The sequence below is a fragment of the Serinus canaria genome, chromosome 2, assembly GCF_022539315.1.
Source record: "Serinus canaria isolate serCan28SL12 chromosome 2, serCan2020, whole genome shotgun sequence".
Classification (NCBI taxonomy): Eukaryota; Metazoa; Chordata; class Aves; order Passeriformes; family Fringillidae; genus Serinus; species Serinus canaria.
Window position 1 is genome coordinate 117,921,870 of NC_066315.1, and position 16,542 is coordinate 117,938,411.

General features: G+C 36.9%; 1 protein-coding gene across 1 annotated transcript in view; it reads left to right on the plus strand.

Annotated features, from left to right (window-relative positions):
* PREX2 (phosphatidylinositol-3,4,5-trisphosphate dependent Rac exchange factor 2) overlaps positions 1-16,542 on the plus strand; it is a 170,010-nt gene that overhangs the window by 111,682 nt on the left and 41,786 nt on the right. The window contains exons 31-35 of the mRNA XM_050971175.1: positions 3,627-3,668; positions 6,332-6,549; positions 9,183-9,285; positions 10,820-10,963; positions 15,031-15,145. Of these exons, the coding sequence (XP_050827132.1) occupies positions 3,627-3,668; positions 6,332-6,549; positions 9,183-9,285; positions 10,820-10,963; positions 15,031-15,145 (622 nt within the window). The remainder of the gene's footprint in view (positions 1-3,626; positions 3,669-6,331; positions 6,550-9,182; positions 9,286-10,819; positions 10,964-15,030; positions 15,146-16,542) is intronic.

Here is a 16,542-nt window from a genome sequence, read left to right on the forward strand (position 1 = left end):
TGCCCATGAATAGAATTATTTGACCTAACCCATTTTAGCAATGGTCATATACCCTCAATATTGTGATGAGATTATTCAAAATTTTGTAGGAGAGTTCATCAAAGTCCAAATTACTTGCTGCCCCTTTGTAATATACAAATTGTTTTTTACTGTACTCAGCTCAGTACTGAGAAACAACCAGCAGCTGGATTTAACTGAAATCAGATGAACAAGAAGCGGGGTTAATAATGTTTTAACAGCTCCATTTTCCCTTTGTATCTTCATTTCCTGATTTCTTCCTTCCTGTCTTGCCATCATGCATTGTGTTCACAGCTGGCCTGGATACCAGGGAGAGCCACCAGTACTGCCCTGAGCTATTTATGGCTGAAAACCTCACACATGGCACTGAGAGTCATCACCCCATTTCCTCTCTTATCTCTTATTTGATTTAAAAAAAAACCCAAAAGGTGCCACCTAATATGACTTTTTAGGTGGCCTTATGAGAATAAGTAGAACAATGTCTATGATTTTAGAAGAATCTCCTGGTTTGTTTTTGAGTAAAAGACAATATTTTGGTAATTGAGGAAAGCAGATGCATTTTTCTCTTCTAAGAGGAAGTAGTCAAAGGAGACCACAGGTACAAGTTCACTCACTGTGAGCAAAAAAATGTAATTAAAACTTCCATTTGTTATAAACATACTTAACCATTATTGCTCAGTGCTAAAGTAAGGATGAATACAATAAATTCATCTTCTTATTGAAAACTGACTCATTTTTCTTTTTATAAAAGTCTCACCGGGTGTTTCAGTTTTTTTATTCATTGTTCTGTTGCATTGCAGAATCTATTAGATTAGATTGATTAGTGCATTAAAGCAGGAGACATGGGAGCCTCACAAAGATGAAATGTTTTAGGTCCTAGATACTAAGATTCCTTTTATTTACTTGGTTTAATAAATATGATGAAATGGGAAAACTCGGAATGCCTTGAGGATGATTGCTCTGGTCTGTCAGTTTTCTGTTTAGTAGTGTTTGAATTTGGGGAACTACTAAAAAAATTCAAGAAGGTTTCCACAGATTGAAAAAAAAAGAAAACAGAAAAAACACAACCAAACCTTCCTTGACAGTAAAATTAAAATATAGCTGGACATTGCTTTGTCTCGTTTCATTTGCCTTATCATATCATTAGAGAAAGAAAAAATTTCAATGGTTACAGTAAAGACCAGCCTGGAAAGGCAATCTAGTTGCTAGCATTGAACAGTTCTCTGAAGTAATATGCAGGTTCTAGGGGGATTTATCTGGGGCTAAGTAACTAAAGAAAAGAATTAAGTTATTTCTTGGGTTGACTGGGCCCAGTAAATTGTTAGAAGAATAAAGCTGAAGATAAGTTGTTGGCACAGGCAGATCTTTGAAGGTGAAGTACTTGGTTTTGGTGGGGAGGGCAGTAGTCAGGGCAGGAATTGGACAGCCACCAAATAGAGGAAGAATAATGTAGGCACTTGATTGTGAATCTGTGTGAGATATGTAACACAAGAATTGCAAGGCACAGGAGGAAAAGACTGGAGTAGGAACCAGGGAAATGAACAAGATGGATGGAAAGAAAGGGACTCAACAACAGAAGGGTATAAATAAAATAAAGAGAAGGAACTACTTTCTGTAGTTGCTTTTTTCCTGCAGAAAAAATAGGAAAGATTTTTGATCAAAGAAAGAAGTGTTCTGGAGCAAGCCAGATTTCTAGCCAGCTAGTCATGTAGCTACATGAGGAAGTGCAGTTATTTTTCTAGCACTGTAATTTTAAGTTTAAACAGGAAATATGATGCAATTGAGAAAGTTCTCATCTATTTTGAATTAGGAGTGAGATGTGACGGAGCCTTTTGGTTATTGAAGGTATAAAAAATGTATTTCAATTTAAATAATAAACCATGCAGTGCAAAATCTGTCTTTTTGAAATATTTTCAGGTGTGAAAAACAAAATAAAACTAAAATGTAGCCTTTCCTGATCAGAATAGCAGAATAACATGTTTTTTTTTTTTAAATAAAGTACAAAAGAATATTTGAAAATAAAAGAAACTGAAAGCATCTTGCATTAGAAATCAGGATCTAAGAGTAACTGCTAGGAAGTTATTCCTTTCCATACACCATGAGAGCTTTCATAGCATTTACTATTTGTTGAAAAGCAAATGATTGACATCCAAGGTTCACTTCTAACCCCAGGTAAATAGACAAATCATCTAAAAATACTCATTTGCCTGTGGGAATATTTTGAAACACAGAAGACTTATAGCAGTGATAAAACAGAGTTGCAGTGTCCTGTGGTTTCCCCATAAGCAGGAAATCATTATTTATAGATACCTCAAATTCTTGTGAATTCAGAGGTCCAACAAATCTTATGTAAAACAAGCTGCAAGTAATAGCCTGGATGTATCTAAGTTATTTAGAGAAAAGCTGTATTTCTCCACACTCTCTTTTCAGTTACTGAGTTGTGGTTGGACTCCAAGACACCAGGTTATTGATCTTTGTAAGGGGCTGTGTTTGCTTTTTCAGAAGACAGAAGGCTAAGGCAATGACCTAGAACCAGGAATTTTCGGGAATAACTAGTAATTTTTAATGCTTGGGTGTTTGAATTTGAGATACTGTGGCAGTAACAGTATAGGGAAAAATACATTACCAAGTTATGTTATTGTTCTACCAAATTATATTATTGTTCTTATAGCCAATTTCAGCCCTGCTTGTGCCCTGAACAGGGCTTTGAATAGGACTGCAGAGAAACTTGGGTGTGGGAAAGAAGGTTTGGGAAGATGGGAAAGCATGTGAACTAGTGTTGTATTCCTCCAGGTAGTACCTGTAGAACAACTGATGTGCTGGAAGTTTGGCACTCTCTGAGGTTAGGGCAGATTTTAACCTTCCTGTGTCTTGCAGCACTGGTTAACATATTTAAATTTGTGCCCTGGTACATAAAGTGCACTCCCTTCAGCCTGCCTGCAGCCTTTGACAAACAGCCCCCTCCAAGGAAAAAATAAAGGGGCGGGGGGGGGGGTGGGGGAAGTGTAAAGAGAGATAAACCCACATTTTTGACAGTGTAAATTAGGATTTTTTTTTTTTTTGAATTTGTACTTTTTTTACTTCATAGATTGTGAAGTGAAAAGACATTTTTGGAGAAAAATAAAATTCTGAAGGCTGGAAGTAAAGTGAAAATGCTGTTGTATTTTTCCTAAAGGCTTTGATGTACATTAAAATAGGGATAATTTCAGATTTTTGGGTGTGAACAAAAGAGTACAAGAGAAGGAGAAGAAATAATTAGGATAATGTCAGAATCAGTGAAAACTAGTCTTGTTTTTCAAAGTTTTGGGACTGGATTTCTTCATGTTTGGACTTGGTCTGGCCAGCTGCTACACATGTGCTCTGAGACAGCAGCTGTCTTTTCACATGTCTTACTCAGGGATGGTGCCTTTGATTGTTACCAGTTTTTATCAAGCCATATGTACAATTTAGTGAAGTTGAGACTCATTACTGTTTTGCAGGTATGAATCAGCACTGCCTAGAAAGAAGTTGGAGTTAAGCTGGTGAAATGAGAAATTGTAAATGCAATATTATGTTGTTGAAAACACTTTTAACCATAACCTCAAAGTATTTTCTTCTTTTTCTTTAAGAGGTGAAGGCACGAATACTCTTGGCACTTCTAGAATATACAGGTAATTTTGCTTTTTTTGGAAGGGAGGGAAGTGAATGTGGATGGTTTGAGATCATTTTTGCTTTTGAACAGGAATACTGTGTTTACATCAAGGGGGAAAATCTCAGATATGATAAAACCTGATAATCAGCAACTTCATCCCACTGTTTAGAGTAAGGATTCCTGGAGAACAGTTTCAGATATTTTTAACAAACACTGCACATTCTTTCTTTTTTTTTTTTTTTTTTTTTTTAATGCAAAATACCTTATCTGGTCATTTACTCTAAATCTTGGCAGATAAAGTAAGTACTCAACACTCAGCTTTTGCACAGTGTCTCTCTCAGCTGTCTTTCTTCTTTCTTCTTTGGGCGTTCCCTTATTTGCTGTTTTTCTTTTCATTCCCATCTGTTTCCAGATTTATATTGCTATTTTAACCCATGTCTTTCCTTTTATCTATTTTTAGAGAATAGTTAAGTTCCTCCTTTCTGGAAGGACTCTGATTATTCTCTGTATTAATTCTTCTATCTTGCCATACAGCATATAGCTTAAAATACACAAAACAGGGATGTGTGTCTGCAAAATTAATGTCACTGAATCAGTATTTTAAAAATATCATCTATGGAACAAGTTTCCCTACAGTTTGTAGGTGCCTAAATGTTCAAGTAGGCAGTCCAATTTAACTGTAAAAGCTCATTCTTTTGACCATCTTACTTCACTACATGAATGCGTGATTTAATTATTTTTGTTATGGCATATAAGAACAATTTTATAAAGGGGATTATAACCTTTCTTTGTTGTCAGATTTCTTCAAAATATTAGAAAAGTTTTTATTAACTTCTCATTCATCCTAAAATACAAAGTGAGTTGAAAAAAACTGTCCTAGACTTGGTTTTTTAAAAGTAGTTTTCGTTATTTATGTCGTTTTATAAGTTGGTAAACTGTCTAGTTTATTTTATATAAAATATTTTTATAAAAAAAAAAGGACCCCAAAGTGCTCTTGTATTCAGTATCTGATGTTCAAGTAGTATTAAATGAGATTCAGAAATGTGTTTGAGACACAGGAGGGCTGCTTCAAAAGCAGGAAATAGAGAGGAAGCTAGCTGCTGTTAGAAAGAAAGAGATAAAATTCAGCAAAGTGAGAAAACAATGTGTGTTGGGCTCAAATCCTGAGCACTGTTGGAATATTGGAACATTTTTTGACCATGGAGAAGCCAGTGGGATTTTTGAAGCTGGAGATGTGTGTAGTTTTTAAAGACGAAAATCTCTATTCTGGATTTGCACAACTTGAGAGAGGCAGAGAGGTTGATTTGAACAATCAAAAAAAAAAAAAAAAAACCAACCAAAAAAACCAAAAACACCCAAAAAATCCAACAACAACAAAAACTATTGAGTCTTAATGCATAAACAGTAGTGATGTGGCCATTTATGGAAAATATTTCCAAGGTTCTGAGAAACTGTCAAATAGAATAGAAATGCTAGCAAAAGAATTTTCACTTTTATCAGTAGCTGAGGAAAAGACTGAAGAAGATCTTAGAGGAAAATAGACAGAACGAGGTTACTTTGAGAAATATTTGGAGTCCAGAAAGCACATTTTTTAATTTGGTAGTAACTTTGTTACTACTGAGTAATTTTTGCTGACTTACCCAGTCATCCGAATTCTTGTCAGCTCCATAGAAAAGTTGGAAAAGAACCTGAGCCTCTTAGAGGCAGAGCAATCTAGTAGCAGAGACGAATATTTTAGGCTTCAGAAAGACCTCTGTATCAGCTGATCTGCTTCTCTTGCTCTGAGAAAGATTAAGTCTACCTGTACCATTGTGATTGATGTTTGCCCAACAGCTTCTAATGATAAAATTACTTGAAGACCTTCAGAAAAGAGGATGAGAAAGAAGCGCTGAATATTTATCATCACAGTTTTGTTCTTTATTGGGAATATATTTCCCTTTCTAATTCTTTTGACCTTTAGCTAATCTTATACCCATGCTCTTCAGATTGGTAGGGTAGCTAGTCCCTAATTTAAATCACCTGCTAATGTTCCATAGCTGTCTACCAACACACCTTTTCTGGACTTTCTTGGCACCATAAATCTCTGCTGTTTCCTGGATATGTGATGCTGCTCTGTACTTATTTTATAGATTCACATTCATATAAATTTTATTTGGATGGATTGTGTTCTGGTAGCAATGCTGTGCTTTCCAGCAGACAGCCTTCATCTGCCCTCCCCAGCTGGTAGCTGTGGAATAGGCCAGATGATGCAGTCATGTTAAGAGCTTCTGACTGTCCTTGCTTTCTGGTGGAAAGTAAATGTTTGTGAGCCCAGCTTGCTCTCACATTGCAGCAAAGAGGTCTGACTTGCCTGCATTGTCCTGTGACATTAAAAGTACATAGAATTTATGGCATGTACGTTAAAATCTAGGAGAGAAAGGTACATTGTTTATAAAGAAATACTTTACATTCTAGATTTTAAATACACTCATATGCAATTTTAGAATTATAACATAATATTTTAATGAGGAAAGTGGCAAACTGGGTCATGGAGTACTATTAACTAGAGATAACATTAGGCTGTAAACTTGTAAATTGCTTGACATAAAAATGATGTGGTTTTAGATGAGGAATTCCAGCCTAGCTTCTTTGCTGTTAAGTAATCTCCTGTTTAACTTTGCCTTTGGCTTTTACCCCTTGCAGACAGCGAGATACAGCTGAGGAGAGACATGGTCTTCTGTCAGAGCCTGGTGGCCACAGTCTGTGCCTTCTCGGAGCAGCTGATGGTGGCCTTAAATCAGATGTTTGACAACAACAAAGAGTATGAAATGGAGACCCTGGAGGCCAGCAGAAGGTGGTTGGAACAGATTGCCAGTGCAGGTCTTCTCCTCCATTTCCAGTCCCTGCTCTCTCCAAACCTGGTAAGGCTCCTCATGTCTCATGCTTGGTCAGAGCCCCTTGTCATTCCCTGAGCCAGGGACATGGTTAAATAGTTTCAGATGTAAATCTGATTTTCTGTGTCCTTTTTGCTAATCTAGGTCCTTAGCTGCTATTTGGAAAAGTTACAATTCCAATACTTACAGATTTGGGATCTGATACAGATAATTACAGCTTGGCTATGATCTGGGAAATAAGTTTTCCACACAGGCAGTATTCTGTTTGCTTTGAGTTACAGACAGTGAGATTACCCTTGGCTCCCCACTGCTGTTGTAGCTGTTCCCTGGGATTGAATGTAGTATTGGGTGATAAGCAGAACTTCATTTTGCAATTAGCTAGAATACAAGATGAATAAAATAACCTGTTTTAGGTAATTTTATTACCCTTTTCCCTAAAAACTGTAGATGTATAGTAGTTGAAGGAGTAAACTGGTCTGTTTTGCTCCTGTCATATTGAAAATCCTTGTAGCCTGTCACAGTAATTGGAAATTGACTGTTTCTTCACAAGGCTTGGCAAAGAGCCATGGCTTAAGAAACAATTAAAAATGGGACATGGCTTTGTAGTCCCTTAATCCTCAGTTATCCAAAGTGCTTCTTTAGCTATTTAAGATGCTTCTCACACTAGACTGGTTCCTGCTAACCAGAGGAACTGTGAAACAGTCTGTGTAGCCTTTTCCATGACAATCTGGTCCACCTCTGGAGTTGCTCCTTAAAAATAAACGTAAATAACAGACAATGTTCTTAATATCAAAGATGTTCTTTCCTCTCCTTGTCTGTCTTAGCAGCAAATTGCTGACAAATTGTCATAAGAAACCTTAGAAGCAGAAAAAAACCAATACAAATAAAGGTATTTTTAAATCATAATCAAAAGTCTTAATCTATGCTATTGTTGCAGAGCCAGTGTGACCAACTCCCTCACAGGCATCTGTGGTACATGGGTTTGCATGGGTGTGTGCAGCTTAGAAACAGATATATCAGGGCCTCAGAGAAACAGGGGAACTCTTTGTCCACAGGAGGAGCATATGAAGAAGTCACTGTCTGGGAAGCTTGGACTCATGTCTTGAGTCCTGGGTGCTTTTTGACAACTTGTAGTAGCAGCAGGTGGTGCAATACCTAGAGCTCAAAAGTAAATTCCTTTGGTGTCTGTCTAATGTTTTCCTTGTGCTTTGTTGTTGTGTTACCACAAAGCAATTGTTGTCTTTACAGCTCTGAATAATGATATTTTTTTCACTGCAGATTGCAGTGATTTCCATTGTAGTGAAAATGTGTGCTGCTCAACTATTTTCACATAATCAGATATCTGCAGTATGCATTGTCCAATTGAGAATAAAGCTCAGCCTTTTCTGCCTAACAGCTCTTAAACAAGGGAATTGTATTTAAAGGCAGCTTTTTCAATACCTTCTCAGCACTATTTGGCTTACAAATGATCTGTGTTATTTTAAACAAGGGTATTTGAAGGAAGTTACACTCATTATGGCCAGAGCTCAGCAAAGAATGAGCAGTTGTGCAAGAGTTTCCCACGCTGCTCTATGGAATTCAGGCTATTCTGCTGACAAAATCACTCTGTCCATAGACTTCATAAATTGAACAGAAGACAAGATATTTCTAGCAGATTTGCTTTTTCATAAATACAAGGGAGAATGCTATTTCACTATATAGATCAGGGAAAATAATGGGGGTTTTTATTCTGTTCTGTCATTCTGTAAACTATAATTTAGTGTCAATTTATGGACAGCTATTTATTATTCTTTGCCATCCTACTGTTTCAGTTCTTAGAGGGGGAAAAATGCATGATTCTGATTTCATTTTGGCTCTTGCTAATCTAAAGAGCCAGGGGAGGGCTGTATAAGGAATAGAATTACTTTAAGTGATTATTGATTTAAGCCATAATTGGTCTGCACAGTTAACTCAAGATAAACATAATTGTAGATTACTATTTTCCTTTTTAAAGGTTCAGTTAAATGTCTTGAGAAATCCTGGATCTCCCTAACTATCTCTAGCTCAGGGGTACACAGAGTGAACTATAGGTGCAAATCAGAATATTGGCACATCTATGTACTTGATTTGTGCCTTGAGTTTTGCAGGTGAAGTGCAAGTTATCCTGAGCTGTAAGTTCTCTGAGCTTTTGGTTCAATTATTGGTGCTTGGAGTGGACATAATAAACTCTTATAGGTTGTTTATAGTGAAATCCTAAAGCTATGGAAATTTTAGAAGAAAATTGCTAAAAAATTATAGTTTTCACCTTTCCCTTCTATTGCTTTACATGATAAACCTGGTGGCAAGACAAGGTGCTAAAATCTGGTGTCTTACAGAATAAAGACAGAATGACGCGATTAAAAAAAACCATGAGAAATAATGGTAGCTATAAGTTACCTATTAATTTACTATATGATGTGATAAAATTATTTTTAATAATCCTGAATGAGTAAAAAATGGAAAATGCCAATAGAAACCAATATATTTACCTCATCTAGGAGTTAAATAGGTTATATGCTGCAGCAGTGAAATGTTGTGCAACACTCTGTAGTTAATTTTATGTTCTGCTCTCTTATATTATTTCTGGTAGGGAAAACATCTGGCTGAGATGACCTTTCCAATTTTTATTTTGCCTTTTTTAGGCTGATGAGCAAGCTATGCTAGAAGATACATTGGTTGCATTGTTTGACTTGGAAAAAGTTACTTTCTACTTCAGACAATCAGAGCCAGAACCACTAGTTGCAAGTGAGTAATTAATGTATGAGTTTTACTGGTTTTGTAACATTTTTAGTTCCTAGAACATCACCTCCCACAGAGAATCTTATACAACTTGGAATTACACAAAATATGTATACCTCTCCTGATACTCCTAAATGTGCTGAAATAGTGCTATCATTGGTGACACTGCAGAATCATTATCTGGCAATGTCAGTAACCCTGGGGGCAAAATTGTTTGCTTAGCTGAATTTTGGGAGTATGAACATTGGGAGTATGTGACTGCATCAGGAAAGTCCCTGGAAGACCAAGCTGTAGTTGAAGAAGCGTGTAAAAATAGCTGGAAGGTCTTGGTAGGGAAACGCAGCTGATATGAGACAAAGAAGCATAAACCACATTTCATTTTCTTGTGTGAAAAATAAATGGCTCTTTGAAGAGTTCCTTGAGAGGAAAGAACAGGCACTATTAGGATCCCTTTAAATTGGGCAAGAAGCTTTCTCTGAGACTTGCTGCTGCAGATGATCAGGGTCCTGAACCTTCCTCACAAAACTTGCCCAACTCAGCAGGAAAGGACTGTCTTTGCAGTCTGCTGTTCATACACTTTGCTCATTTTCAGCCATTCCTTTATTAATATATGTTCAGCCAGTAGATATTGTCCTGCACTGAACTCTGCTTGGTGAGCAAAAAGGCCTCATTTTTTCCCTGTCTCACAAGTCCCCTGGGAAGGGAGGAAAGCATGTCTGCTTCACATCAAGCCCTTCTGAAACAATTCCTTCACTGGATTAAGACCACACTGGAGAGAACTTCTGCAATAACCAAAACCAGAAGACACAAAGCCACTCCACAAAGCTGCCTCTGCTTGGGAGAGTTCAGTAGCTCAGGGCTGATAGTCAGGTAGGATTTAGCCTGTGTAAGACCATAGGTATTTTGGTTTGATTCAAGTACAGCCCCTGCTCAGAGTGTTTTCTGAAAGAAGCTCTGCTAAATCCAGTACCAACATGGAAATGCAGTTCCAGGAGGGCCTCCTAATGTGGAGTTAATGCTGCACCTATGTCATGAACTGTTCATCTTGCAGGATCTTTCAACTGAGATGTCTGTGCTAATAAACAGGAACGCCATGTGTTCAAGGATTGTAATGAATTCTGTGTTTTCTTTTGGTTTAAATGCTGCCACCACAGCCACTCTGACTATGTTCACACTAGTCAAGAACTGGCAATTTTTTTTTCAGTGATGATTCTGCATAATCTATAAGAGAAAAGAAGTATTTTCTTACTGCCATAAGTAGTGAAAATGTTCCTTTGTAATCTTTACCATTTAGGTACAATGTGATTTATGCTCACAGTAAAAAAACTATGTAATAATAATACTAATACAAGTCACTATGTTTGTTGTTACTGTTTTCAACTTGGAGACTCATCTATGGAAAAAATGTGTAATGAAAAATACTGAACGTTGTGTCTGCAGTGATTTTTTTAATCTAAGTGCATGAATTTTGTGTGCAGCAGTTTCTGGAAAGGAAGGTGTCACTGCTTACAATGAATTGTAACACTGACTGTATTTTTAGATGTACCAATCACATACCAAGCAGAAGGAAGCCGGCAAACACTGAAAGTTTACTTCTACCTTGATGGTTACCACTTTGAACAGCTTCCACAAAGGCTGAAGAATGGAGGAGGGTTTAAAATCCACCCAGTACTTTTTTCACAAGGTAACTTGAGTTTAAATTCACCCTGCCCTGCTTTTTTCACGTAATAGCTAACTCCCTTTAAACTCCCACTTATTTACTCTGATTTGAATCCTCTGTCATCATAAGAGTACAATGCTTATATTTAGATATTGCTTAATGTGAGCATTTATTGAGGACTTTGAATTAAAATGTAAATTGAAGAAATTCGGATGTCTGTAATAAAAAATAGAGGCATGGTTATAAATTTCTAAGTTTATGCCAGTTACATGATTCCAACCACAAAGAGTGAATCTTCATTTATCAACATTGTTTTGTTCTTTTTAGCCATTAATGGACAATAGTCAGACCATGAAACTTGCTCTTAAAAGTGTTTTGCTTTTCAAATCCTATTGTAATCTTTTCCCATTACCTCACATTTGAGGACTAAATTGTTATCCCCCTGAGAATTCTGTCTCCTGAAAATGTTATGAAGAGTTAAATAGCATTTTCAGGCTTATGTAGTTATTTCTCTGCAGACATTACAAAGTGAGGAATGGTGGCACTGATGCTCAGACTGTTCATAAATTCCAGGCAGCCTGCATTAGCTGCAGTGTCATTACAGTCATCAGGAGTGTGAAGTTTGCTCCACTGAAATGGTGAATGTGAACTGCTGATTGCCCTGAGCTGCCTCTGATTTCACAGGGAGCTGAAAATACTCCACACCTTGTGAGAGGCTTCCAGGGTCTCTGTGGAATAGGCAGAAGTCAGGCATACAAATGAAGTTATATAGTGGAGCTTGGTCTCTGATAGACAAGGAGAATATAAAAGAAAATAGTGCACAGAAACATAAATAAATAGCTGAACTTACTATAGAGTTAAAATGCACAATTTTTTAGAAAATAAGATCCCTGGAGTTAGATTTTTAAACAAACTAATGAAGACTTCAGTGGTTTTCTTTTGAATAGATTGATTTCAGTCATAGGGAGAAACGAGAACACTGAGCAGGAGGCAAGTTTCAGTCGAGTAGACAAAAAAAAGCTCTTGAGAGAGAACAGAAAGTACCTTGGTTCAGCTGAATTCCTGGAAATACTGGGGTTTTTTTAGACTGGGGAGGGGATTTGGTGTGCTACAGGATTTATTAAGCAAAATTTTTTCCACTTCTGTTTCCAATAGCCCAAAAAAATTTGATTCTTAGGATAAGCATATCTGTAGTCAGCTAAAGGAAAAGGATAAGGATCCATTCAAGTGTTTACATCTGCTTAATATTTTTCAGTAGAATGGAAAGTTTCTTCTTTCTTTATCATATCAGATGCCTTTAATTTTCAATGATCATCCTCTAAAATAGTCCATTGGACTCCAAGAGTAAGTAGTCCTGGATAAGTCTTTAAATCCCACTGTAAAAACTATTATTTTGAGGGTTTTTTTTACCTCATTAATGAGTGTATTGGGATTCTATTTTTCACTTATTTTCTATGAGGTTTGGCTGACCTGCCATCAAAGTAACTCAGTGGATTCCCATCTGTAAGTGAAATTCATTAGCTACTAATGTAGAAATCATACTTAAATTTCTTTGTGAAGTGAATTTTTGCTCCCCCAATCTAAACATAGGTAAGTTGTTTCCTGCCTAAAATACAATGGTTGATGTTACTTTCAAATGGAACATCTAGAAAATCATGTTTTTGGTGTACTTTGTCAAAGGCACAGGTCAGTGCACATCAGACTGTTTATCTCTGTGTTTATTCTGAGTGTTATACCATGCCTAAAATTACAAGTCAATTTATTTGATGATTGGCACTATAGTATTTTTTGATTACATGATTGGCACTATAATATTTTTGGATGTTTTTGTTGTTTACCCAGGCTGCATTATCTATCTCTCCATTTGTAAAAACCAGTTTTGTTCAACCACATATCCAAGTGTGTACAAATTCAAAAGGATCCTGGTTTGCAGGGCTGGGGCTGTTGAAATATTGCTATTGGCATTTAAATTTCTGTATTTCCTATGTTAGACTTAAGATCATGACAATAAATTTAAAGACACTATTTAAAATTAAAATTCTTTTTTATTTAAAATTGTTACATAGTATCTTTATTATGTATAGCTTGAAATTTTTTTTAGTTGTTCATAGAGTGTTAGAATAATTCAGATTGGGAGGAACTTCAGGAGACCTCTGTTCCAACCTCCCACTTGCAAGAGCAACAGCTGTGGCATGAAACCAGGTGGCTTGGGTGTCTAACACCTAGGATCTTGCCAGCACTCAGGGACAGAAACTGTACAGCCTCCTGGGCAGCCTCTTACTCTACTTGACTGCCCTAGTGGTGAAAAAGGTTTTTCTTTCAATTGAGTTGAAATGCTTCTCGCTTCAATTTGTGTGGGTTGTCAGTTTGTACCATTGGGAAGAGCCTGGCTCTTTATGTGGCCCTGCACTTGGATCCAGTCCACTGCTTGTCCCAGTTTGGCACCAGCTGCAAACTTGTCTTACCTCCTGCATGTCAGTGATGAAGACACTGAACAGCAGAGATAGCTGTGATGCTCTGCTCAGGCTGCACAGTAGGGCAGACCATGTCCCAGTAGCTGCTACCCATTGATTCCACCCATTCTTCCAGGTTGCTTTCCCAATTCTGTGCCTTCAGACCATAATATCCTATCTTGGATTGAAGAATGCCATAGGAAACATTTTTTTAAGCAAAGCTTCCTTACAAGAGCACTTTCTAATCTACTGGGTAAAAAAAAGTTGAACCCTTCAGAGAGGGCAGGGGTAAAGCACAGAGAGCCTGGGAGTCCCTGCCTGCACCTGTGAGCGTGGCCCCACAGAGGCAGAGCTCTGAGAACTCTGTGCTCCTGCCAGCCCTCACAGATGACTGAGTTTCCTGGTTGGATAATCTTATTGAATAAAACCAACTTCATGCCAGTAAAATAAGCAGTAGGGATTATCAATTCTGTTTGTGTTAACATGGTGTTGTAAATTGAGTTCAGTGGATATTTTTGTTTGAGCTTTCTGGAGTGACTTAGAACGAAAGAAGAATCAAGTCTGACTGTTGAAACTTAATATTTTTTGCACAGAAGTAGAATTACAAACTGTGAAAGCACAGACGGGGACTGCAATTTGCATGTTCTTTCACAATGAATGAATTATTTATTAACTGGTCATATTAAGCAATACAAGCAGAATTAATATTCCATGTGCAGCTGAAGCTGTAAGGCAGCAGCATTTTTCCATGAAAACTCTGCTTATGGCTTGCATTTTCTGATGGGGTGATGAGTTCTTAGAATGTGTTTGGATTTCTAAAGTGGCAGTGTTCCTAATTGTAAAGCCTTTAATGCTTCTTCCCAAAAAAAATCATATTTCACCAAGATTTGAGGTCTGTGTTTTAATGTGGTTGACCTCCTAATATGAAGATCTTAATATTTTCAGTCCAAATTTTCATGAGAATTCTTTTATTGAAGTTTCTGTTTAGTTCCTGAGTTCTTGTAGCAATATTCATCCTTTATTGGTGAAATGAATGCAGCGAAGGTGGACTCAGACAAGTATTTTACTTCACTTACCTTGAAAAGGAACTTCTAGGCCATTTTCAGAGATACAGCAAAATTTGCTTTAGTTGATATAGAAGAAAGCATTCACGTTATCAGTGGGTGTAACGACGGGAACCTCTAGGTAATGAGCTCCACATCTCTGAGGTGCTCCACATCTCTCAAAATCAGGCTTCATGAGAAGTTATTATGTCTTCCTCTGTGAAAGTCACATTGATCCTTTATTTCCTCTACCCCAACTCAGTCTGCTGTTTTCTTCCAGGATATATCAGAATTAAACCTCACATTTGCATTCAAAAGGCAGGAATACTTTAATTAGAGCAAAGGAACTCAAATTAGTGCTCTCCTTTATATTTTCCACAGGGCAAGAAATATAATTTTTTCTTGTAAATGAAATTTTTAACAGAGATCTGTATGAGTTTGATGGCATATGGAAACAGCTCAGCGATTCACAGTAGGTCACAGCCTCAGGGTTAAAAAGTAATTCACTTGTGGGTGAACAAAACTACAAAGAGGGCAATTACTAAATATTTAATACTGATCTCTCTCTTTTCCACTCTCCTTTCTCTTTTCGCAGCATTGGAGAGCATGGAAGGATACTATTACAGAGACAGTGTCTCAGTGGAAGAATTTCAAGCTCAGATTAATGCTGCCTCACTAGAAAAAGTCAAGCAGTATAACCAGAAGCTACGGTGGGTAATAAACCAACATTCCTGCAATTAGCTTACAGAGTTCTGTTTTTCAGTTTCTGTGACACAGCTTTAAACTGAAATCTGTTGTATGGTGGTTGGCTTTGGATTCATGATTAAGATCCAAGATTCATGATTCTGACTTTTTAGATTTCTGCACTGTTTAGTTACTTTTACAAAAATTGTTTTCTCCTGAAAGTTTTAGCTGTAGTTGCCTCCAGGTTGTTGTACTAGTGCATATAGAAAAGGAAAGGTCTACTTGATCACAAGTGGAGTATCAGAATTGCTACACATTATAATCTGATTTTATAGACCTAATTTCTACAGAATAGGACTTGAAAAATAATGTTCTTTTCCTGCTCTTTCTCCCCACACCCCACCATACTAACGGGAATACAGACATATTTGGATACCTGCATTAGCAATGGCTATGGATTACAGAGTGCATACTTGCCAGTGTATGTAGAAATTATGCAGCTGTGTATTTTGGTACATATTTCATTAAGGAGTTGCACATAAAGACAGAATTTCTATTACACAAAATAATCTGTTAGTTATGAAGTCAAGTAAGGAAAATGGGTGCATAGATGACTCTTGTATCTCTCTGTGTCTGTGCAAAACACCTGTTTGAATATTCTTACTTGCCACATGAGTTGAAGAGGGTAAAGCACTGTGGTAAAACCACATCTGTTCTTGAATTGGATAGAAATGTCATTTCACCAGGACGATTAGGCAGTTTATAAAAGAAGCAGAGAACAGAAGTTAAAAAAAGCTCAAGGACATTGGAGAAGGGGGAAGAAGATAAATGAGGCTCTCTTCGCAATTCCTTTACCTCTTGGTTCTCTCTGGAAGGTTTTCGTCCCAGATCTTGCAAAATTATTTATCTGTTATTAAAGCAGTGGGATTTCTAGATTCTGTTTTAATCTAAGTACTCCTATAGCAAAAGTGATTTTAAAGCCAATTACATTCAGTAAGTGTGGTATATTTGATTTTTTCTGTGTGACATCTCTGTCTGCATTTGTATGTCAATAACAAATGTATTCCTTTAGTCTGTTTTCCATCTTGTATTCACACCTCCTATTTGAGAAAAAAAGTGCCTTCTGAGTATTTATGTGACAAGAGTTATGTTATAAATCAGTTCTACAGAGAACTTTGTTCATGCCAGTATTTGGCCTAGATGAAATCAGCTAGTTTTGGAAAGAGATTCTATCAGTTAGACAAGGCAAGACTTTTTGTGTTGGTTTTTTTCCTATGAATAGGACCAATTTAACCTCCCATGAAAATCCTTAAAATAAATTCTTCCTGACTCTATGCTCTTATGTTCCTTGACCTTGCTTACCTCATGAGTTAGGTCCTCCATTCATGCTGTGGCTATAATGAGGTACATTCCTCTTTACAAT